At 46.4% G+C, this 23,998-nt stretch overlaps 2 protein-coding genes across 4 annotated transcripts in view; one reads left to right on the forward strand and one right to left on the reverse strand.

Moving 5' to 3' along the window:
* The window catches only part of WARS1 (tryptophanyl-tRNA synthetase 1), a 217,923-nt gene that overhangs the window by 44,870 nt on the left and 149,055 nt on the right, over window positions 1–23,998 (forward strand). The gene's annotated exons all lie outside the window — the stretch shown is intronic.
* Window positions 1–23,998, reverse strand: part of WDR25 (WD repeat domain 25) — a 153,240-nt gene that overhangs the window by 25,427 nt on the left and 103,815 nt on the right. For all 3 annotated transcript variants that reach the window (XM_050796731.1, XM_050796733.1, XM_050796732.1), the window contains exon 4: window positions 20,314–20,444. In XM_050796731.1, the coding sequence (XP_050652688.1) occupies window positions 20,314–20,444 (131 nt within the window). The remainder of the gene's footprint in view (window positions 1–20,313; window positions 20,445–23,998) is intronic.

Below are 23,998 nucleotides of genomic sequence, written 5' to 3' on the forward strand. Positions count from 1 at the left end.
TGGATAAAATAAGCATGGCCATAATTTTATAATTGTTAAAACAAGATGCTGGTTGCATAAAGGTTCATTAATTAGTCTTTCTACTTTGGTATATGTTTGGATTTTTCAATAATAAAAAGTTTTTTTAAAGTGCTCTGAGGGGAGGAATTAGCTCCACAAATGTTAGTTCTTCTTATCAGCTGGGCCTGAAATAACAAGCAGAGTTGGGACCAACTGGAATCAAGCAGTGGGCACAGAACAGACACAATTAAAGCCAATTACACCTGTGGTAGCGCATCTGTCCCATCTGTCCAGAACCCAACCCCTCTGCCAAGGGGAATATAGCAGTCTTCGGGGACTGGGGCTGAGGCAGCTGGGGCTGGGGACAAGGTTGTGTTGTGTAAGTGAAGCTGGGGAGCCCAGCAATTCTCCTACCTAGGTGCTGGTGGTTTCTATAGAAACCACCAGAGAAATGATATTTCACAGAGCACAAAGCATCTCCACTGGCCTCCACTGGCTTTGTTCACACTTGCCCATCAGCATCTGAGATCCAGCCTATCAAAGTGGCCCTCACAGCTCACTTTTAAATAGGTACAGCTCATTATAAAGCACCTGCTTTCAAATGTTTCCAAGGAAACAGAGGCCTCAAGACACCCCTCTCTCTAAATTCATTAGCATTTAACACTCCTTAATGAGGCTTAAAGATGGCATGCGTTAATAACCACATGCGGGGGGCCGGGGGAGGACACCTTTCCCTTTTACATTCAGGTGTAACTGATGAGCTGGCTCAGGCTCCCAGGGGACACGCTTTAAAGGCAATGGTGACAGCATGCTGGGCATGTCTGGGGAGGTCTCCCTTATCTCTAACGCCTCCCTTGGGGTGTACAGCTCTGGGTCACAACCTAAAAATGGCTAGGGTGGAGACCCTGCACTGGCCGCCATGGGCAGCCAAGCCGACCTTGTTTCCTAACTCGCCTCTGAACGCACATGTGTGCACGCGCGCGCACACACACACAAACACACGGACACAGACACACACACATGCATGGATGGACACACACACATGCAAAGACACACATACATACAGACACACACACTCACAGACACACACTGCATGCTCTCCAGTGACAAAAAACCCTCACCATTCCTTCATGCGTTGTGCCCTTTAGTGCCTATGTGCCTTTATACATTCCTTATGCCTAAAATAGCCTACCTTGACTTGCTGCCTAGAAAACTCCTATGTATCCTTTGAAACCCTCTGCCAGCCAAGCCTCCCAACGTGGCAAGCAAAATCATTAGCTCCTTCTGTGAGTCTTTATCAGCCCCCACAGCCATTCCCACCACGATGCACTCTGTGGAGACTGGCTCCTCTCCTCGCCATGCAGGGAGGGGCCTCATGTTCCCCCACGCCGTGGCCATTTGGCCATGCGGTGGTTAATTCAGCAAGTGTCTACAGGACTCTTAATGAAGAAATTTAAAGTGAGCAGCTCCAGGACACTGGTGGAACTGGAGCTGGCAGGTGGGGAGCAGCCTGTGAGTGTCTTGGGTCCCCCAGCTCCCCCGACTCTAGAAGAGCTGGCTGACTACCGGCAGCAGGAAGGCCTTGTCAGGGTCGTTCCCAGCTAACAACCGGAGGTTGTGCTCTACACAGGTTAGGTCATGGAGTTTGGCCTGTTCCTGGCAGATGGGGAAAGTGAGGACCAGGGAATGAGAGCACTGAATGTGGGGGGCTCATGAGAGCCCCTTAAGCAGGGAGGTTGTGAAACTGTCCCTCGGACAATGTAGAGAGGTGGATGACACCAGGCTCAGAGCTGAGTGGGAGGGCAAGGGCCAGCACAGTGGGGGGCTCTGCTTGCACCTCCCACAACTATCAAGGGGCTGTGCCTGAGGCACTTCCAAGCAGAAGCAGAACATGTCCTCCAAGGACAGCTTTTCTAGGGGTGAGCCCCATCAAACAGCCCAAAGAGCTGTCTGGGGACAGGTCATGGGGCCTGGACCAGGGGAGGGATGGGGAACAGGATCTGCCAAAGGGTGGTAGGAGGGGACAGGGGAGGAGGGCTCCCTGGGGCTCCTGGAGAGTGAGATGAAGCTGGCCCTTGTCGGCTGCACAGCTCCAGGCAGACTGCACCGTCCTCCTCTCTGCGTTGCCTAAGGGACTGTTTCCCAGCATCCTCCCCCAAGGAAAAGGCCCAAATGGCCTTTGTGAGCCCCCACATGCAGTATCCCCATTCTCTGGTCCTCAGGTTCTCCATCTGTCAGGAAGGGTGAGCTGTACCTTCCTCTGTCTTGGAGGGTATCTACTGGCTTGTTGCCATGTGGGAATCACAGGGCCTCTGATAGCTCCTGGGGTGCCTTAGGCAGGGGTTCCCACAGTGACAGCTCCTAAGTTCCCATTTTAGGTTCTTTCCCCCACATCCTGAGCATCCTTATTCAGCAATAATTAATTCACTTCTCCCTTTAAAAAACTAATCAAAGACAGGGGAGAATGTGTATCTGAGCTTCTGATCAGCCTGAGATGACCGGTGTTATCACACTGGGTTAGAACATCTTCAGCCAAAAGCACAGGCCCTTGACATTTTGGCCAGGTATGCTGCCCGGCTCGGGGGAAAGTACAATGTCTGCTCCACTTTTAGCAAAACTGAAGACGGCTCATGATGGCCAATTATCATGAGCTCGTGGAGGGCACAACCCTGTTGTGATCATCATCTGAAGACATCAAGATAGCCAGGAGCATTTATTGAACACTCTAAGTGCCATGCATCTTGTTAGGTGCCTTACATGTGACCTCCTTAATCCTTGTGACCACTTTGGGAAGTTGGGCTTGCCACCTGCACTGTACAGTTGAGGACACTGAGGTCAGAGAGGTGAAGTGCCCTGCCCACGATCATGAAGCGAGGTGGAGGCAGAGCCACTGTCACACCAACTCCGTGGCCTGACATTCGAGCCGGACCCCTCTGTACCATGCACTATACCAGGTCGCCCAGTGCACACAGTAGCTGCTCAATTAGTGTTTGCTAAATTTGAATTGAATCTAAACATACCCACAGAGAAATTGTCATGTTGAAGACTGAAATTTTAAATTACAGATACAAAACACAAGGGAAAGGAAGAAAAGCAGAAATAGACAATTACACATGTATCTGTGTGCTGATCCTCTCAAGTGAAAAATTGGTTTTCGTCAGTTTATAGTGGAGCCACGAATTAAAAGTGGGCTCTAACAATGCAGCCACCCCCAACGGCAGCCCAACTCTGGAAAGCCCAGGCCCCTGCCTTGCAGCACCACCTGCAGCTGCCTCCTCCCCGTACCATCAACCCCCAGGAAGCCACATAGGACAATGGACAGAGGCGCAGGCCTACTCTGAACAGAGATGGAGATGGTGAGGCTCGCTTGGCTGAGCCAGCGTCAAAACTGTGGGGGGCCCCAAAACCCCAGGCCCTGCCTAGCCCCAGAGAAACTAACTAGGGCACTAAGGGGAGGGGTCTATCTCTCTGATGAGGCACAGGGTCAACAGGAACCAAAAAAGGCCACTTTGTGGTGCACTGGCCTTGGGCTGGGCCACAGAGAAAGGCCCGTGCCCAGCATGCCTCCATCTGACCATCTCCACCCCTCCTTCTCCACCTTCCACAGCCAGAGCCACTTCACTCTCCTCAGGTGCCTGGAAGAAGGAGCAGAAGAGGTGAGCTGGCCTGCCTCCAGGCCACTGAATTAGGGCAGGGCCTCCCCCAGGGCCCCCACAGGCCCTGAACCACACAGAACCACAGCAGGAGAGAAGTGAGGGCGAGCAAGCCACCCTACTCTCAGGCCCCTCCAGTGTTCTCACCAGAAGCACACACAATGCACTAGGAGGGAGCTGCTCCGTCCAGTCAGGCTTGCCCTCCTCCTTGGTGCGCAGAGAGGATGCGGCAGGTAAGAGAGAAGTAGGGGAGGACGGTTGTGGCACCTCTGGGAAGACAGCAACCAGATCCCAGGGAACCTCTGGGTGGAGTGGGGCCAGGCGGGCAGCAGGACCCCATTTCCCAACGCTTGTACCATCCCCCATCTCGGGGACAGCTCTGTCTTTGTATCCCACCTGACTCCGGACACTGAATTCTACATTCACCAGGTGTGCAGTGAACCCCGGTCACTCCTTTGAGTTCTGAGGTGCTTGGCTGGGCTGATTAGCAAGGACTGGGGGAAAGCAGAACACAGCGAACTTCACCCCAGAGGCCCACTCCACAGCCCAGGACAGGAGTTCCCGAAGGAAGGAGGCCTCCTGTGGCCCACCTGCCCGATCTCCCAGCCCCACTTCCTTCCTGCCTCAAGAAGGAGGTGGCTTTCTTCCCTACCCCCACCCTCAGCCACCACCTCACCTCCAGCCCACCTCTCTGCACCAGTGCCTTCCTCCAGGATGGAGGTGAACATGCATTAAGTCTCACCTATGCTGAAAACAAGCAAACTAACGAACGAGCCCCATTCTTCAGGGTTAGCTGGCAGCTCCTTCTGGAAGGAAGCAGGCAGTGGTTTCCAGAACCTAAAAACCATGCTTACCCTTCGATTAATTCTGCATTTAGGAATTTACGTGCAGAGACGTTTGCCTTAGTGTTGTAATAAGGGAGCCACTGGAAATCTTATAAATATCCAACAATAGAGAGCTGGTTAAATACATCTTGGTATAATATATTGGGTAATTATTAAAAATTATGCATCCAAAAACTGTTAAATAATATGAGAAATGCTAATGATTTTATAATAAGCTGAAGGACAATGATATAAAAATATAAATATATATGCATAAAACAATTGAATGAAGGATATAAACTGTCAATGGTGGTTATGGATGGGTTGAAGTTTAACAGGTTATCTTCTTTATATTTTTTTCATTTTCCAAGTAGCCAACAAAGACCATATATTCCTTTTCTAATCAAAACGAACAACTAGAGAAGTACCACCTCACCCTCCATTCTGAAGTCGTGGGCAGCACTTGGGTCTCCAGGTCTCCAAGGCCCTTTTTTGCCTCTACCCCTACACCCTGCTTGCACCCAAGTCACAGGAGTCCCCACGACAAACCCTCTCATTGGCTCACAGCCCCACTCAGGCCAAGTAAGAGACAGAAGGGGAGGACAGGGCTGCCACTGGCCCACATGGCACCTTGGTTCCTATTAGAGAAAGATACCCCTTCAAGTAGAAACCATCCCAAATCAGGGGCATGGCCTGGCCAGCAGGGCTTGGAATAGAATCCAGACCCCACCTACCCCTCAGCAAGGAGCCTCTCTGCACTGGTCAGCCTGCACACGTTGGTCCCAGAAGAGGAGGACACACGGACTGGGGTGGTGGAGAAGGGAGACCCTAAAGCTGCTGCAGAGGTTTCTGGCTGGGCCAGCAACTGGGTGGAGGTGGTGCCAGCAGCCAGCAGCAGGGCAAGAGACATTTCCTGCAGCTTCTCTGAATCCTCTAAACAGTGTTCAATGAGCAAATGAGTGAGGCGAGCCAGAAAACCAGACCTTTTTGAAAAAAAAAAAAAAACATTCAAGACAAAGACTGTAATTCAAAACCAAGAAATCTGTTTGGTGGAAAAGGGGCATGCAGAGGGTAAGGAGAGCTATCCACTCCTCATCTCCCTTCTGAACTAGGCGTGGCGATGGCCCGCTCATTACAGGACGTGGCCCTCGGTCTCTCAGCACATCCATCTCCCTCCACAGCCTCCGCGCTGGATTTGCAGAGAAGCACCAAGCAGGCTTCCTTCAGGGGTATGAGAAAAGGTTGTGGCTGCCAGGAAAGCCTGCCCACTGACAGAGTACAGGGAACATCCGTGTGCTTAAAACCACACAGCCATCAACACCCTCCTAAAACTGGGAATCTATTTGTTGGGGCACAAATTGAATTACACGAACTTTCCTGAAGTCATACAATCTTTGCAGAGTTATACTGCAGGTCCATGGAGGTTGGTACAATCACTTATTCAAGAAACAGTGACTGAACTGCTGACCAGGTGCCAGCACACACAAGGTCTGGGGATACCGGGTTGGAAGAGACCATCATGTCTCCCAGTCCTCACAGGGCTTGCATCCCAGTGGAAGACAACCAGGGGCTACAACCCAGGCTATCAGGCTGTGGAAGCAACACCACCTGGCAGGGGCAGGGGGACACCCAATCCAGCCGGGCTTGGGAAAATTTCCTGGAGGGAAGACATCACTGGAGACTTGAAGGACAGGTGATGTCTAGTCAAAAAGAAGGGAAATTCAAGCAAAAAAGAAAAATATATTCAAAATCGACCTGAGGCTAAATGGGAGCACACCTCCTGTAGTCCACCTCTCCACTGATGAAAATTGAAATTCTGGACAAAATACAAAAAGCAACTCCCTGAGGACTTGAAAAGTAAACAAGAGCAGGTGGCTTGTGAGAGAGAGAGAGAAACTCAGAGGAGTGACTAGTACAGAGGTGGGAGCCCGATTTCTTTTCTTTTCTTTTTTTGTTTGTTTGTTTCTTTTTTCTTATTTTCTCTAACAGCTTTGACCCGAGAGGAGGACTCTAGTGGAGTTGTGCTGGCAGCTTCAAAGTATACAAAGCAAAAAATCACAGAACTGAAGAGAAAAATACACAAACTCACAACTATAGCTTGAGATGTCAACACTCCTCTCTCAGTCACTGAAAGAACAAGTAGATTAAAAAAAAAAAAAAAAAAAAACAGCAAGGATGTAAAAGAACGGACACCATCATCAACCAATTGACCAAACTGCCATTTATAGAACATTCCACCCAACAACAGCAAAATGCACGGAGCATATGAAACGTTCAACACAGCAGGCTATATTCTGGGCCATAAAGCTAACCTTAATAAATTTAGAAGAACTGCAATACAAAGTATGTTTTCTGACTATAACAGGATTAAACTAGAAATTAATGATAGACAGCTATCTTCCAGCCTGACCAACACAGTGAAATCCCGTCTCTACTAAACACAAAAATTAGCTGGGCGTGGTGGCACATGCCTGTAGTCCCAGCTATTCTGGAGACTGAGGCACGAGAATTGCTTGAATCCGGGAGGCAGAGTTTGCAGTGAGCCAAAATCGCGCCACTGCACTTCAGCCTATGGGACAGAGCAAGACTCTGTCTCAAAAAAAAAAAGAAAAACCTGGCAAATCTCCACGTTTCTACATGCTTGGAAATTGAATAATACACTTCTAAACAGCCCATATGTCAAAGAGAAAGTCTAAAGAAAATTAGAAAGTATTTGTAATTGGATTAAAATTAAAATACAGCCAGCATATTATGATTAAAATTTGTGGGATATAGATGAAGCAGTGCTGAGAGGAAAATGTGTAGCATTAAAATGTTTATATTAAAAAAGATCTCAGGCTGTGCACGGTGGCTCACGCCTGTAATCCCAGCACTTTGGGAGGCCAAGGCGGGAGGATCACAAGGTCAGGAGATCGAGACCACGGTGACACCTCGTCTCTACTAAAAATACAAAAAAAATTAGCCGGGCGTGGTGGCGGGCGCCTATAGTCCCAGCTACTCAGGAGGCTGAGGCAGGAGAATGGCATGATCCCGGGAGGCGGAGCTTACAGTGAGCCGAGATCGCGCCACTGCACTCCAGCCTGGGGAACAGAGCAAGACTCTGTCTCAAAAAAAAAAAAAAAAAGATCTCAAATCAATGGCCTAACTTGCCTCCTTAAGAAATTAGAAAAAGGGCAAATTAAATCCAAAGCAAGCAGACAGAAGAAAATAAAAATTAGAACAGAAATTAAGGAAGTGGAAAAACAATAGAGAAAATCAGTATTTCTTTGAAATGATTAATAAGATTGATAAATCTCTAGTCACAATGACTAGGTAAAAAGAGACAAATATCATTATCAGGAATGAAAGAGGAGACATCACTATAAGCTCTAAAAATATCAAAAGAAAAAGAGAATATTACAAATCAGTTTATGTACATTGTTTCACAACTTAGATGAAATGAACCAATTATTTGAGGCATGTAACTACCAAGTCTCACTCATGAAGATATATACAATCTGAATAGTTCTATATCAAACCTCAAAGAGATCAAACAAGATACCACTTTGTACCCACTAGGATGGGACAAGTAAGAACAAGTGTTGGTGAGGATATGGAAAAATCAGAACCCTCATACATTGTTGATGGGAATATAAAATGGTGCAACCACTTCGGAAAACAGTCTGGCAGTTTCTCAAAAGTTTACACATACAGCTACCAACCATATGACTTTGCAATTCCACTTCTAGGAAGAACCACGAGAAATGAAAACATATATGCACACAAAAACTTACAAACAAATGTCCAAAAATGGAAGCAATGCAAATGTCCATCACCTAGAGAATGGAGAAACAAAATGTGTATATCCATACAATGGAATATTATTTGGTCATAAAAAGAAGTGGAAGACTTTCTGTTAATGGTCTGGCATGTAAGGAGCTTATAAATCAAAACTCTGTCCTAACAAGTAAAAAGAACAAACTGTAATACTCTTCTCAGATCCGGCCGGGCGCGGTGGCTCAAGCCTGTAATCCCAGCACTTTGGGAGGCCGAGACAGGCGGATCACGAGGTCAGGAGATCGAGACCATCCTGGCTGACACGGTGAAACCCCGTCTCTACTTTAAAAAAAATACAAAAAACTAGCCGGGCGAGGTGGCGGCGCCTGTAGTCCCAGCTACTCGGGAGGCTGAGGCAGGAGAATGGTGTGAACCTGGGAGGCGGAGCTTGCAGTGAGCTGAGATCCGGCCACTGCACTCCAGCCTGGGCGGCAGAGCGAGACTCCGTCTCAAAAAAAAAAAAAAGAAAAAAAAAAAAAAATACTCTTCTCAGATCCATAAAAGAAATGAGATCACAGGGCAAAACCACTGCCCCCAGAATTGGAGACACAGACAGGTGAAAAAACAATCACAACATATTGGAGCAGAAATTTCCATAGGAACCAGGGCCAGGAAACTGAATAATTGACAAATTGCTAGAGGCTCATTGTGGACAAGTTGGACAGATTAAAAACTCCGGAACACCTGGTCATCAGTGGCCCCCAAAATTTTGTGCATTTTACCTCCAGGAGCTACCAGGTTCTCACGGTGAAGACTGGAGAAAATCCCCTTATGTTTCCAGCAGAAGGAGAAAAGGAACTACTTTGTTTTTGTTTTTGTTTTTGATATGGAGTCTCACCCTGTAACCCAGACTGGAGTGCAATGGCACAGTCTCAGCTCACTGCAACCTCCACTTCCAGGGTTCAAACAATTCTCCTGCCTCAGCCTCCCAAGTAGCCAGGATTATAGGCACCTGCCACCACGCCCAGCTAATTTTTGTATTTTTAGTAGAGATGGGGTTTCACCATGTTGGCCAGCTGGTCTCAAACTCCTGACCTTGTGATCTGCCTACCTCAGCCTCCCAAAGTGCTGGGATTATAGGCGTGAGCCACCGCACCCAGCCACAACTACTTTGAAACATAACAGAGCATTCTGTTCTTCTTTTATGCATTTATTTTTGTAGAGTCAGGATCTTGCTATGTTGTTTGTTTGTTTGTTTTTGTAGAGTCAAGATCTTGCTACGTTGCCCAGGCTGCTCTCTAACTCCTGGCCTCAAGCAATCCTCTTGCCTCGGCCTCCCAAAGTGCATTCTGCTCTTAATGAGGTCTGTCCTGCAGAGAAATTAGTTAGCCAGAGTCTAACCTGCTGGGTTTATCACAGCCTAGCTGACCTGGGGGAAGGGGAATACCCAACCCCCACTGGCTCCCGCCTTTCACATCGGAGAAGGGAAAAACCCAATTCCTGCCCCTCTAGCCTTCTAGGTGGAGGAAAACACCCAGCTCCAGCCCATTCTAGCTGTCCTGTCCTATCTAAAGGGGAGAGGGGACTAAGAAGTACGTGTGAGCTCACAGTCCAGAAGCAGACTCTCTAAAAGACTAACCTAGTCGCAAGACGCTTCCCCCACCCCCCAACACTTCCCCACATTACTTAAGTCCTTTTTATAGCACTCCCTTTTACCTAGCTCATCTTGTCTGACTAGCAAGAAAGAATTATAAGGCATACTAACAGGCAAAAAACATAGCTTGAAGAGCAAGTACCAGAACTAGACTCAGACATGGCTGTGATGACGGAATTATCAGGCTGAAAATTTAAAACAACTATGATCAACACGCTAAGGGGTCTAATGGAAAAGTAGACAACACGAAGAACAGAGGGGCACTGTAAGCAGACAGACAGAAATTCTAAGAAAAGACCAAAAATAACTGCTTGAGATCAAAAACACTGTAACAAAAATAAAGAACATGCCCTGCTGGTGCAGGGGCTCACGCCTATAATCCTAACACTTTTAGGAGGCCAAGGTGGGAGGATCCCCTGAGCCCAGGACTTTGAGGCTGCAGTGAGCTGTGATCACAGCATTGCATTCCAGCCTGGGAAAGAATGCGAGACCCTGTCTCCAAAAATAAGAAATAAAAACTGAATGCTTTTTATGAGTTTAGTAGCATGGATACAGCTGAGGAAGGAATCTTTGAGCTTGAGGATATCTCAACAGAAACAGATCGGGTGTCTGGTGAAGGCACTCGTCCAGGTTTGCCAACGGTCATCTTTTTTCTCACTGTATCCTCACACGGTGGAGAGATTCATCTCTCTCGTGTCTCTTCTTATAGGAGCACTATCCCCAGTCCTATGGGCTCCACCTCATGTCCTAATTACCACCCTTCGACCCAGCAACTCCACCATCTAATATCATCACATTAGGAATTAAGGTCTCAACATATGAATTTTGGAGAGGATATAAACATTCAGTCTATATTGTACATGTCATTAAACATTTGTCCAAACTCATAGAATGTACAACATCAAAAGTGAACCCTAATGTAAACTACAAACTCTGAGTGACGATGATGTGTCACTGTGGGTTCACCACCTGTAACAGATGGACCACTCTGATGCAGAATGATTATGGGGAGGTTGTGCCTAAGCACGAGCAGAGGGTAAGTGGGTAATCTCTATCCCTTCTGCAAAATCTTTTCTGTGAACATAAAACTCCTCTAAAAAATAAAGTCTAATTTAAAAAAAAAAAACAAACATAAAATAAAGGAGTGAAGTCCTGATATAGGCTACAATGTGAATGAATCTTGAAAACATTATGTTAAGTGAAAGAAACCAGTTACAAAAGACCACTTATATAAAATGCCCATAACAGACAAATCTATACAGACAGAGTAGATTCATGGTTGCCAGGGGATGGGGAATTGGGGGGGACAGGCGTGGCTGCTAAAAAACATGGTTTCTTTTTGGGGTGATGAAAATGTTCTCAACTGCTGTGGCTGCATTACTCTGCAAACATACTAAGAACTGAGTGAATGAGTGAATGAGTGAGTTGTACAACACAGAATAAAGCTGTTACCAAAAAACATTTAATGAGTATTTACTTTTGGCTCAATGTGGTGGCTCACACTTGTAATCCCAGCACTTTGGGCTAACGCAGGAGAATCGCTTGAGGCCAGGAGTTCAAGACCGGCCTGCACAACATAGTGAGACCCCTTTTCTACAGAAAATTTAAAAATTAGCCAGGCATGGTGGCAGGCACCTGTATTCCCAGCTACTAGAGAAGCTGGGGCTGGAGGATCCCTTGAACCCAGGAGTTCGAGGCTGCAGTGAGATATGATCATGCCACTGCACTCCAGCCTGGGTGACAGAACGAGACCATGTCTCTAAAAATTTTTTTTTTAGTTAAAGTATATTAAGACAAAAAATAACTAGGGCATCAAGCCCATGATTTTTTGGACGCTATTAGTTATGCCAAGGCTAAAATAAGTTTTCAAGTAAAAGAATTGTAAATCAATAGCAAAAAAAATAAATAAATTTTTAAAAATCTTAAGCAGAAGCATGTTCAGTGCAGCACAGAGATTATTTTAGTGGCCACATGTATTATAGAAGATTTATAAATTAGAATTACAGAAACGTCATATTTAGAGAATCAGCACAGGTCCAAAGAACCTGCTTTATATTTTCTGAAATTGCCTGTTGCATTTTTAAGGGCATAAGTTATCAAATGGGGTGGGTGTTAATTAAAGTCTTGGAACATTGCCCTCTTGAGTGCCATGGACCTCCCACTGTCATCCACTAAGCTTGTTGGCAGCTCATGTGTGGGTTTTAAACAGGGGTCTTCTTACCCAGTCCCAGTGAAAGTGATGCAGAGGGAGGCTGAAGAGGAGGACTGGCTTGCAGGACAGGTCTCTAAGGTTCCAGATTCTGCGAACCAATTGCCCACTTCTGCCTAAGACTTTAGACAACCCAGGGGATGCACAGGGACTCCCCAGCCAACTGTGTGAAGGCAGTCAGTGAAGCTGGTGGATCCACTGAATATTGAAAGAAACAGATGTTCTCAGCAGTCCCTTCTACAGCTTTAAAACATGGACTGTCTAACTGGATTTTGTTGTCCCATGCCCTGGGACAATGCCTGGTTTCTGGTGGGGGCTCAGAAAATGTTTGTGACGTGGATAAATGAAATGTGTCCTCTTCCTGCAATAAGGAGAAGCAGAAAATAGAGGAAGACCTGGGTTCAGATGCAATCCCCCTCAATGGCTGCCTACCCTGCACTGACAGCTGAACCTTTCAGAACCAGTTTCCTTGCCAATGCTGTGGGAGCAGGAAGGCTGCTCTCACAGACATGTTGGGTTCTGTTTTCAGGCCTGAGGTTACAGGGCTGTGGTCCCTCAGAACAAAACCCACCACTGTCCCATCCATGGCCAGGTCCTGACAGCAGGTGCAGAGCTGCACGCGGCAGTGCTCAGCGAGCATGTGAATGCCAGGGCTGTCCATGCAGGCTTCTCCAAGAACAAAATGCACAGTCCTCACTGATAAAGATTCAGTCATATGATGCTTAACGACAGGGATACAGTCTGGGAAATGCGTCATTAGGCGATTTTGTCATTGCGTGAACATCATGCACTTACACAAACCTTGACGGTATAGCCTGCGATACACCTAAGCTAGTGGTCTAGCCTATGGCTCCTAGGCTATACATCTGGATGGCTTGTCACTGTACTGAACGCTGCAGGTGATTACTAGGTGATAGGAATTTTTCAGCTTCACTATAATCTTACAGGACCACTGTCCTATATGTGGTCTGACATTGACCGAAACGTCATTATGTGGTGCATGACTGTATGTTCATTCAAGACCAAAGCTGAATTCACACTGTGAACAAGAGGATCTGTAAGGGTTTAGGCATCAAACCACCCCAGTACACAGTCTTACCCCACTACAAACTGGCCGTGTGCTTGTGGTGTATAACTGAGTCCTTCCAAGCCTCAGGGCCCTGACAGAGGAAGGGGATGGTGGCAGCACCCAGTCCACCTCCCAGGAGGCCACAAGGAAACGAGCCATCGCACACACAGTGTGCACAGCGTGATGCCCGCAGGAGGCGCACTGTGGTCAGCACTGGCTGCTGAAAGGGGTTCTTGAGATCAGCAGGCGTTCCGCCACACCCCAGTTGACAGATGAGGAAACAGGAGCCAGGAAAGACAAGGAACAGCCTTGGGTCCTCTGTCTTTGCCACCATTAGGCTCCTACTCTCATCTGCATACAAAGTTTAGCTTGCAGCAAAAGCTTAGTCAAGACTGTGGAAAGCACAAAAAGTCCAAATAAAAAGTCGTTTTAATATAAAACAGATGAAAGAGACAAATGGAGAGTAATCAAAATCTCATTAGGGCAAATAAGCAACCTGCCTACAATGCCACAAAACTGATGGCACTTTGAGCCAAGTAGGCGAAGCCATCTCTTGGATGGCCACCATCATAGAAGTGCAAATCTCAAAGACGGTCTCATCCATTGGGGCAGAAGCCCCACAGAAACCACCTACACCATGGCTCCCAACTCTGGCTATACATTAGAATCACCTGCAGAGTTTTCAAAAACCTCAATGCCTAGGCCATCCTGGGCAGCAATAGTTTCTAATGCTCCCTGGGTAGCTCTGGCCCGTGCCCTAGATCAGTCAGGCCAGGCCGGCCCAGCCACCACCTGCTGCTTTACCAGCTCCTATTACTACCATCCTGAGACTACTCCCATCCAAGGAAGGATGCCCACAGGAGGGGAAGGAGATAAGCAAATTAATGACAGCGGCTCAGCCTCCATTCAACTGGCTGGGTTAATTACTTGTGATTTTAAGAATTGGTCTTGATTAGAGCTATCAGTCATTCATGCGACAGTCTGCGCCTCCCCTCCCTCCCTACTATGTGCTTAGCACTATGGTGGATGCTGGGAATACCACGGTAAATGAGGCACAACTCTTTCCCTCAGGGAGTCCACATGCCACCAGAACGCTACAGCATACTAGTGATGAGCTGGGCTCATAGGAAGCTGAGCTGAGGATCCACACAGGCCCAAGGGTGAGCCACCCACTCCCCTGTCATCTGCACATTAGGACACGTGCCTGTAGAGGGTGTGGGACAAAGTTAGAGAAGGAGGTCAAGAAACCAAGATCTGGAAGTCAAGATGTCCCTTTACAAATTTAAAAATAATAATAAAAGTAGGGAGAAAAGATGTAGAACAAGCATGAAATATTCACGATTAGTGTCAATGTGACACCAGGGTGTGCTGGAGAAAGTGAGCTGGCTTGTCAGAGCTGGTTTTATCATGAGAGTCCCAGAGTGAGCAGGGAATTGGGGTTTTAGAGGTGTGCAGCCTTCCCCGGAGGAGCAAAGTTGGCAGATCTGAACGCACCTGCAACTCTTTTTCTCAGGCGCAGAGTAGGAGCTAGACAACAAAAGAACCACTCGACCACTAGCCTGCCCAATGTCACCCTGCACATAGAAAGAGAGGAGGAACTAGGGCAGAGTCCAGGCTGCCAGCTGCAGGAACCACATGTCCTAGATTTTCCAGGGCTGCTCCAATTTCCAGTATTCAATCTTGCCTTAACTGAGAGGTAATTTGTTGAGGTTGGGGTTCCATAATGTAGTCCTGCAAAAAAGGTGATTCACCAAATTTGCTGTATATGCTTTCTTAACAAATCTGATTCATGTTACAAAAGGAGAATTTCTTTTTATTTTTATCCTAACTTTTGGTTCAAAATACATAGTCATCTTAAAGTGAACTTGAAGGTGGCTACCTTGGAACATTCCCCACACTGCTAGAGGGCCCAGTACAGCTGAGTCCGTGTCTTGGGCTTCTCTTGCAATTCTACAGCTTCCATTCTGTGCTGGGCACAGAGCCACAGCACCGCAAAGCTGGAAATGCAAGAAACTCATAACTCTGTTATCCACCAAACACTGGAGAGCAGAGGAGCTCAGCCTTAGTGGAGAACTACAGTGCCTCGATGGCCACACCATATCTCATCTAACACAGGGTCTCCCAAGTCCTCCTGCCTCTGTCCACACTTCTGGAATGACTCACTACAGTTGAATTCCAGCTAGCCTTCATATCCCATTTGTCAGAGGGGCCATGCCTTCTATGTAGATCCCAGGGTGGCCACTGCCCCTGAGGTTGTGGGCAGGTGGTGCAGGACCCCATCAGCTCACTCCAGGTTATCCTGAACACCTCCTCTGGTCCAGGCCCTGTCGGGGATGCCAGGCACAGAGGTGACTCAGGCTCCCACACCAGGCGGCTGTAAATAAACACCTGTGGATAAAAGCGCCCACAGATCAAAAGTGATCACTGTCCCTGAGATAGGTCACAGATGGTACAGGCTAATTGAAGATAAGGTTCAAATGAGAGAAGCAAGGGACTTCTAAGTTCAGAGGCCCTTTGGTCCTTAGCTTCTCAAGATGTTGTCCATATACTATCCTCCCCTTAATTTCCTGGGAGCTTGTTAGAAATGCAGGGTCTCATCCCAACCTGGACCTGCTGAAACAGAACCTGCATCCTAACAAAAGCCCAGGTGCTCTCCTACACGTGTGAGTTTGAGAAACCCTACTTTGGAGGTGCCACTTTATGATACCAATTAAAAAACTGTGGATCAGAGAGGCTTTTGCTTAAGGAATGTGCCCGAAATCACCCAGCCAAGCGAGTAACAGAGGGAGGACGTGAGCCCAGGTCTCCTGCAGCTCAGGCCAATGGCACTAGAGGCTCAGGGGGCTTCTGCAGAAATTGACCCTCATACTGTAAAGGTCAGACCACAAGCGTCCTGGGTTCCAGACCACACCCATGTTCAAGCAGACTGCCGGGAGGAGAGGGGTCAGAGGATGCTGCAGCAGCAGCAGGAAGCCAGCTTCGAGTAAATACACACAGCTGGCTTGTGCAGAACACGTCCTGCCGGCCTCTGGAGATGAAGTCAGGCACATTGCAGTGACGAGATGTGCTACAAACATCAAACCCGAGGTGGAGAGATCACCCGAGATCAGCCAAGAAGAGGAGACAGGGAGTCAAATAGCCCATTTGCTGTAATGAATTGGGCTAGACTACAAAAGTCCAGAATCTTAACACTTATCACTTGGCTACGTTTAAGGAATCATAAAACCTCATGACTGGAAAGTAACTAAAAAGTTATATGTTCCAACTACTCACCGTGCCCTAAGATCCCAGGGAGAGGTTGTCTGGCCTCACTCCCCTCAGTTCTGCTGGCAGAAACCTACTCCTTACCTTCAAAATGTAGGCTTGGTTTGACCCAGAAATTTTCATCCTGAGATTCAAGCTTAAGGAAATAAATCCCAAATGTGGAAAAAGCTATATGCACAAAGATGTTTCTTACAGTGGAATGTGTAATAAACTCAACCTTGATAGTTTGTTTAGAGATTGTAACGAGAGAGAAACAACTTATATACCCTTGACTGAAGGAACAGTTCCCACCTAGAAAACACATTCTCTGAGCACCTGGTTTCTGCAAGGAACACAGAATGGGGCAAGACACCCACCTTGTCAGCCAGCTCAGGAGGATTAGTCCTGACAATCAACAGGGTGACAGATGTCAGAATCACATCTCTCTCTGCCAAGGTCAGCCCCCAGATCTTAAACATCTTTAGTTTTGTGGGCTATGTGGTCTCTGTTGCAACGACTCCACTCTGCTACTATAGTATAAAAGCAGCCACGGATGATACATAAATAAATGAGTGTGGCTGTTTCGTAAACCTTTATTTACAAAACTGGCAGCAAGCTGGACTAGCCTCGGGCTATAGTTTGCTGACGGCTGATCTCTATATTCACATCTATTAATTTTAAATGGCAACACAGGGAAATTTAAATGGCAACACAGGAATTTAAATGTCTAACACAGGGAAATGGTTTAATATGTTAAAGCATGGCTTAATGGTTTAATATGTTAAAGCATTCATCTGATTCATTTGATCCATAGATACTTACTGAGTTCCTGCCTAGGCCAGCCATTGTTCTGAGTCCTGCGGAGACTCGAGGCAGTGAGTCAGGGACACCCTGAGACAAAGGAATATGACTGAAGACCTTATGAGAGTATGCTCTAACAAAGAATATCCTTCTAATGCCACATGAAAAGCAAAATACAAAATTGTGTATAAAAATAAGACCAAATAGTGCTTTTATAATTTTTTTAAAAACCACAAGGGAAAAAAAAAAAAAAAAAAAAGAAAAGAAGAATATCAAAATGTTGCTAATGTTTACCTTTGGCTGCTTGGACTACCCCTCCTCTCTTTACCTGAATTTTCCAATGTTGTCATATGATTACATATTACTTTTACAACAAAACATTCCTTCCCCACTGTATTTAAAAGGGAAGGCCTGTCTTGGTTTAAGCTAAGGTCTGTGTCCCTCCTACTTCCACCTGCGGTTCCCACCGCAGTCCCTGAAGGCAGCTGGAAAAAGTCAAGCTGCTTGCTTCTGGATGTTCACATACACGCCCAGGCTGAGCCAGAAGGTTCAGCACCTGGGACAGCGCCACAGGAGCCCACAGGGATGAGAAGGGAGCAGCCCCAGGCGGGAGCCCCTGGAGGGCAAGGGCTGTGCCTCCTCCCTGGTCCTCCTGCTGAGTTCATTTGAGACACATGGGCAACACCTGTCAAAGCAGGAAAGAGTGTTGTCCCCTGAGCCCAAATGATGCAAATGGAACGAGCCCCGTGACCCGGCGGGGGAGGATTGTTGGTAGAAAGGAAGTAAAAACAAATACTGCACAGATCCCTTAGCCACATTACTATCTTGGGAGAGACTCGCAAACATGCCAACACCAGTCACAGCAACATCTGCTTCTAATTGCTTCTCCCCCAGCATTTTCAGAGCTCGTCAGCTGGCATCTGCCCTAGGAAAAAATCCAGTATTTTTAACAAATGCTTAAATCAGATGGCGTCCTTGGTGAGTAATTTCTTACGTGTTTGGTCTTTGAGGCTAAGAACAGTAAGCGCACCCATAAGGGACGTGGTTGTCAGGAGTGGCTGGGTGCTCAGGAGGTCCCACTTCAAATGGTATGACTAAGAGTTTCCAGTTCACAAGGCACGTTCAAATGTTTTCTTTCACTTGTCATGTATTTGTATCCTAAATATAAAGTGTTTTGGCGGGTTTTTTTAAAAATGCCACTGTGTCCACTTCTTTATGGGTAATTTCCTCTCTTTTCCAAATATTTTTATAAGAAAGTTCCTTTGTAAAAGAAAAATGTGTGATTTTTTTTTAAAGACTACATCTATCTATGCTCCCACTTGTGAGTACTTCAAGCAAGATCTCATGTACAGACAAAACTTCCCATTCTCTGTCAAGAAAAGTCTCTGCATTTAGGCTCTCCTCAAAAAACCCACAGCCCCTTCCAACTGCCTGTCGGGAAAGGGTCTTCCTGTGCCAGCCAGTCTGAAGCAGGAAGGCAAATTTGGAATCTAGGCCTTCAGGGCTCTGTCTCACCCTCCTCCCTCTGGAACACATGGACAGCCTCTATTCAGGACAGACCTGCTTGGACGCTGCACCTATCTAGGACCAAGGCAGGAGATGTTCACAAACCTCCCGTGGCTCCCCACTGTTGAGACCAAGACACACAGCGTTGAAAAACTCTCTGCCCAGGCCACCTTGCTGTGTGAAGCCCACGCCCAGCCAAGTCCCCACAGGCATCCTGTGTTCCCACCTCCTGTATCTGCACTCTCTGCATGACTCTCTTCCTCCGTCATTTACTCATTCAGTCAATCATGATTCACACAGTGCCTACTATGTGCCAGGCACTGTTTTAGAAGCCAGATGTCAGCAGCAAACAAAACTCTCTGCCCTCAAAGAGCTTACATTCTAGAGGAGGGAAATAGGCAAATGAATGAACACATAAAATCCGTAATACGTCAGGTGATGGTAAATGCTATGGAGAGAAATGAGATAGCAGAGGGGACTAGCAGATGCTAGTGGGTTGTGGGCAGGGGGCACCTCATGGAGAGGTAACATGTGAGCAGAGCCCCACGACAGGGGGCAGCAAGCCTCTACCTAGGAAACAGGCAGAAGAGCCTTCCAGGCAGAGGGAGTGGCAAGTGCAAAGGCCCTGAGGCAGGAATGTGCTGGTATGTTCAGGGAAGGCAAGGAGCCTAGTGGGGCTGGCACTAATGGCACCCAGGCCAGGGAGGTACATTTGGGCCTTGTGGATCATCAGAGACATTGGCTTTTACTGCAAGATCAGAGCCTGGAGGATTCTGATGAGAGGAGTGACATGTCTGAGTCACACTGTAACAGACCAGTGTAGTGGCTGTGTTGAGAACAGCCTGCAAGGGGCAAGGGGGAAAGTGAGAGATCAGATGGGAAACTCCTGCAACCATCCCAGTGAGAGACAATAGCAGAGCTACAAGAGCTGATGTGGGGAAAAGTGTCCAAGTTTTGGAGAATTTGCTAATGGTTTGCATATGGGGATATGATGCAAAGAGCAGAGACAGTGCTGATTCTGATGTTTTTGGCCTGAACAACTAGGGTGGAGCTGCCATCTAGTAAGTGGTGATGGTAAAAGGCTCAGCAGGTTGTAGTAAAGGATGGGTATGGAAATCACAACCAGCCTTTAAGACCCAGGAACAGTGGCTCCTCTAAGAAGCCTTCCCACAGCAAGCTAAAAGCACTTACCTCCTCCCTTCCTCTCTCACAAGCATGCATACAAGTGCACACACACACACATACACACACACACAAACCAATTCTCTGTACCAAAGTTATCTGTATCCACACATTATTCCCTTGAGTAACCTAGCAGATTCATTTTATATCATCTGGAAGCATCTGTGCACAGTAGGTGTTCAACAAATATTTTTAGTAATATGCTGCATAAAATTGCACCTATGATATTTTAAGTCTGACAACTCAAGAATGTTCTTTCAAAACATCTAAAAATTATGCTTAGCACTGATTAAATATTAAGTGGTAATTATTCCACCTCAAGGGCCCTATATATAGATGCTGACCTGCCCCCAATTATTCAAATTGTCGAAGCAAGCTCTCCTGTGGAAAGACCAAGTTAGGAAGATGGCTATTACCTTGCCAGTCCTTATATCCCAAGCTTTCATTTCAGAGCTGAAGCCTCCACATAAAAAAATGTTGTGGTCTTTTGGATGGAATTTCAAGGTAGTGATTCTAAAGTCACTTCGACCACTAAATAGTTGGATTCCTACAACACAAAAAGAGAAGAGAGGGTTAGAAAACTTAGGTCACAAAACAAATATCTTAAAACTAAGATGCCATCTGGTATGGGGCCCATAGCAAACACAGCTTCCCTGGGCCCAATGTGGCCCAACGGAGACTTTCTGGAAATATGACAGTGGCAGCAGCAAGATTTGCCCTTATTCTCTGATTCTCTGGCCAGCCCACCCTTGACTAGCTGAACATCCCCTCCGCCTGGGCTGAGCTTAGATGGGTGGATCAATGAGTGCACCTTTCATATTTGCTGTCAGCATGACATGCATTAGCTCATATAAACCACACAACGACCCTATGCCCACTTCACAACCAAAAACCAAGCCCAGGGAGGTCATGGAACATTTCCAAGGCTCCACGGTTAACACAGTAGATTATTTACCTGGGAGTCTAGAAACCAAAAACAGGACTGCTCTAAGGTGATACTTTTCAGGATCAGCCACCTTATAATAATGGATGAATGGTCTGCTATGGAGCATGGCAGGTGGGATGGCCTGAGACGCTGGGCGATAAATGAGAGTGGCCATCATAGTGGCCCAAGCACAGATTGGACAGAGTGATGTGGGCCATTGGGGGTCTCACTGGCTCTACAGGACATGAGGCAGTCCTTGTCCTTTATAAATACATCATAAACTGTTGTCAAGCATTTATATGCATTATGGTAAGTGTCTGTGTGTGTACATATATACACATATGGTGTGGAAAATGTCTTTTTTATCACTATGATCTTTTAGAGGTAAGCTATATAAACTTCGAAAACATCAATCATTTGGAGCAGGTCAAAGCTGGTCCTCCTTCCACTACCCAGTGCAGCCCCTGTGTCCCAGAGCACTGGCTGTCATTCTTGTCTGTCCACACCTCATCCATCTGAAACTACATCAAGAAGGCAGACCGGCCTTGGCAGGGTGTTCTCACCATGGGAGTCTCTGGGTGCCACCCCATATATGCCCCCCACAGGCAGGGCTCACACACCAGGCAGAGCACCTGCCACACGCCACCCAGTCAGAAACGTGGAGCAGGCTTCGCTCAGAGGTGCCATGAGGGCTCTCACAGCACAGGAGGAAGAACCTTGACTGCCTTGTACCCATAGAAACTCCCCCATGGGACTGAGCAGTGGGCTACTTAGGGACACGGGAAGCTGGTGGCGAAGAAGACCATGAAGACACCGAGGTCTCAAGCATCATTTCCACTCACAAGAACCCAGGAAACAGCACTTGCTCATTCAATTCAGAAAGCACAAAAGGTTGCCCAGCTTTGTGTTCTGTGACCCCCACACATTAGTGAAGGCCTCTGCCAGCTCACCAGGTGTGGAAATGAAAGTCATCAATCAGTACTCACGACAGTCACAGCGGGAGGCTTTCACAGACCCAATCTGCCTAGATCCATGGTCTCCAAACTATTATAGTTTGACGGTACACCCCATCCATGAAAAACCTAAGGCACACATCACCAATATATAGATATTTGTTTTAAGTTGTATAATGTGCTTCTGTACCAACATATTATAAACATTATTAAAATATCAAAAATAGAACACTTTAAAGGATGATACAAGGATAAAATAGTCAATATTTTAAAATATATTTTAATATACCCTTATATGTGCCTATGCCAGGGACTCAGAGCAGCAATGTGGCAGCACAGAGGCCCCAGGACACTCACTTGAGCCACGTGGCTGGGGGGCATCTGGAGACTGTCAGAAGGGACCACCATCACATCCCCTAGACAGAAAAGGAGGACACGGATGCCACTGCAGTCCCCATACCATCAAGAAGGCCCAGGACTGCCAGACTCTTTCCCCCCACAGGGAATACTGCACTTATTGCTGAGAACATTCAGTGGCCGGCTTCTTGCTCACTTGGCATTCATTGCCAACCCTTAAATCCAAAAGGAAACATAAACTCTATCTGCCTGGAGAAAAAAATGTCCCTTGTTTTTGGACCATAGCATATAACCATATGCTTAATTTCAGAAATGACAGTGAATTATCCATATGTTTTTTCAAAAGTGCAGTGATACAGTCTTGCCAACAATGGGGAAGAAAGATGAGAGAAAACGTGAAAGCTGAATTGCTAAAAGATGATGATCGAACTTTTTCTGCTAAAACAAACAAAAAATCTGAATGTTATTTTTCCTCAACCCCCTAAAGACATTGAAAATCTGTCTTTTTAAGTATTTCCATTTAGAAGATAAGCTGTAGTTTATACATCTTTCCTATTTTTACTTACAATAACTAGGCCCTTACTGCTTTTCTTTGTTAAAAGGGTTCAAAACTACAAGATTTTTAAATTTTTTAGTAAGTTTCTAGATACCTAGTGAAAACACTAAGGTAGAAATCTTGCTAACTAAGAAGTTCTCAAATAAGACTTTGTTTCAGAGATTAGGACCATAGCCATCATTATCTTCATTATCTGGCACAATGTTGGAAGCAGGAGATGGTATAGTTGAGGAGTTCAGAGCCATGCAGACCCAGATCCCATCCCAGCTCTGTCGCTTCCAGCGGAGGGGCCTTGCACTGCTGTGTCTCACACTCTTACACATGTAAGGTTGTCATGACAGCTAAATGTAACATGGTGCATGAAGCCTTCCACAGAGCATGGCAAACAGCAATCCACAAAAGGGAGCTATTAGAGTTTACAAAATTAAACCCCAAATTATTGAATTCATCATTGGTTCAATTACAAACTAAAACCAAGGGATACAGGTTTGTTTTTTGGTTTGTTTGTTTGTTTTTGGTTTTTTTTGAGATGGAGTCTCGCTCTGTTGCTCCGGCTGGAGTGCAGTGCCGTGATCTCGGCTCACTGCAAGCTCTGCCTTCCAGGTTCACGCCATTCTCCTGCCTCAGCCTCCCAAGTAGCTGGGACTACAGGTGCCTGCTACCACACCCAGCTAATTTTTTTATATTTTCAGTACAGATGGGTTTCACCGTGTTAGCCAGGATGGTCTCAATCTCCTGACCTCGTGATCCGCCCACCTCGGCCTCCCAAAGTGCTGGGATTTCAGGCATGAGCCACCACGCCCGGCTGGGATACAGGTTTTTAAATAGCAATAACCTCCAGAGATTAATGCTTTTGGGCTTTTCCTATGAGGCTTTGAAAATACAACGCCCTGGGCTGCCCTTTACATGTGTTAAAGAGATATGGGTAAAGTCTGGAAAATATTCATCAGTGAAATATTTTGAACATGAACACTAGCCATGCCAGAGGAGAAGGTCTTAACTTGTCAGACAGGCTCTTCCTCTCTACCTTTTCATAAATTAAGGAGCTTGTTTATCATATCCTCTCCCGGGCAATGTTACTTTCAGCGCAATGGTTAGCTGTTACATAACCTTTAACCTTAAGACCATCTTGCTTGTTTACCTGTTTGTTATAGAAAATTCTGTTTATTCACTGTATCCTTATTATAGGAAACTGAGTTTTAAAATGTTTAATCCACTGGCACTGACTTTATTGATCTCATTATAATGAGCTCAACCAGTATAAAAACTGTTTGGATCTTCTTGGAGCTAGTAAAAATCACTTATTTTCT

Source organism: Macaca thibetana, chromosome 7 (genome assembly GCF_024542745.1).
Source record: "Macaca thibetana thibetana isolate TM-01 chromosome 7, ASM2454274v1, whole genome shotgun sequence".
Classification (NCBI taxonomy): domain Eukaryota; kingdom Metazoa; phylum Chordata; class Mammalia; order Primates; family Cercopithecidae; genus Macaca; species Macaca thibetana.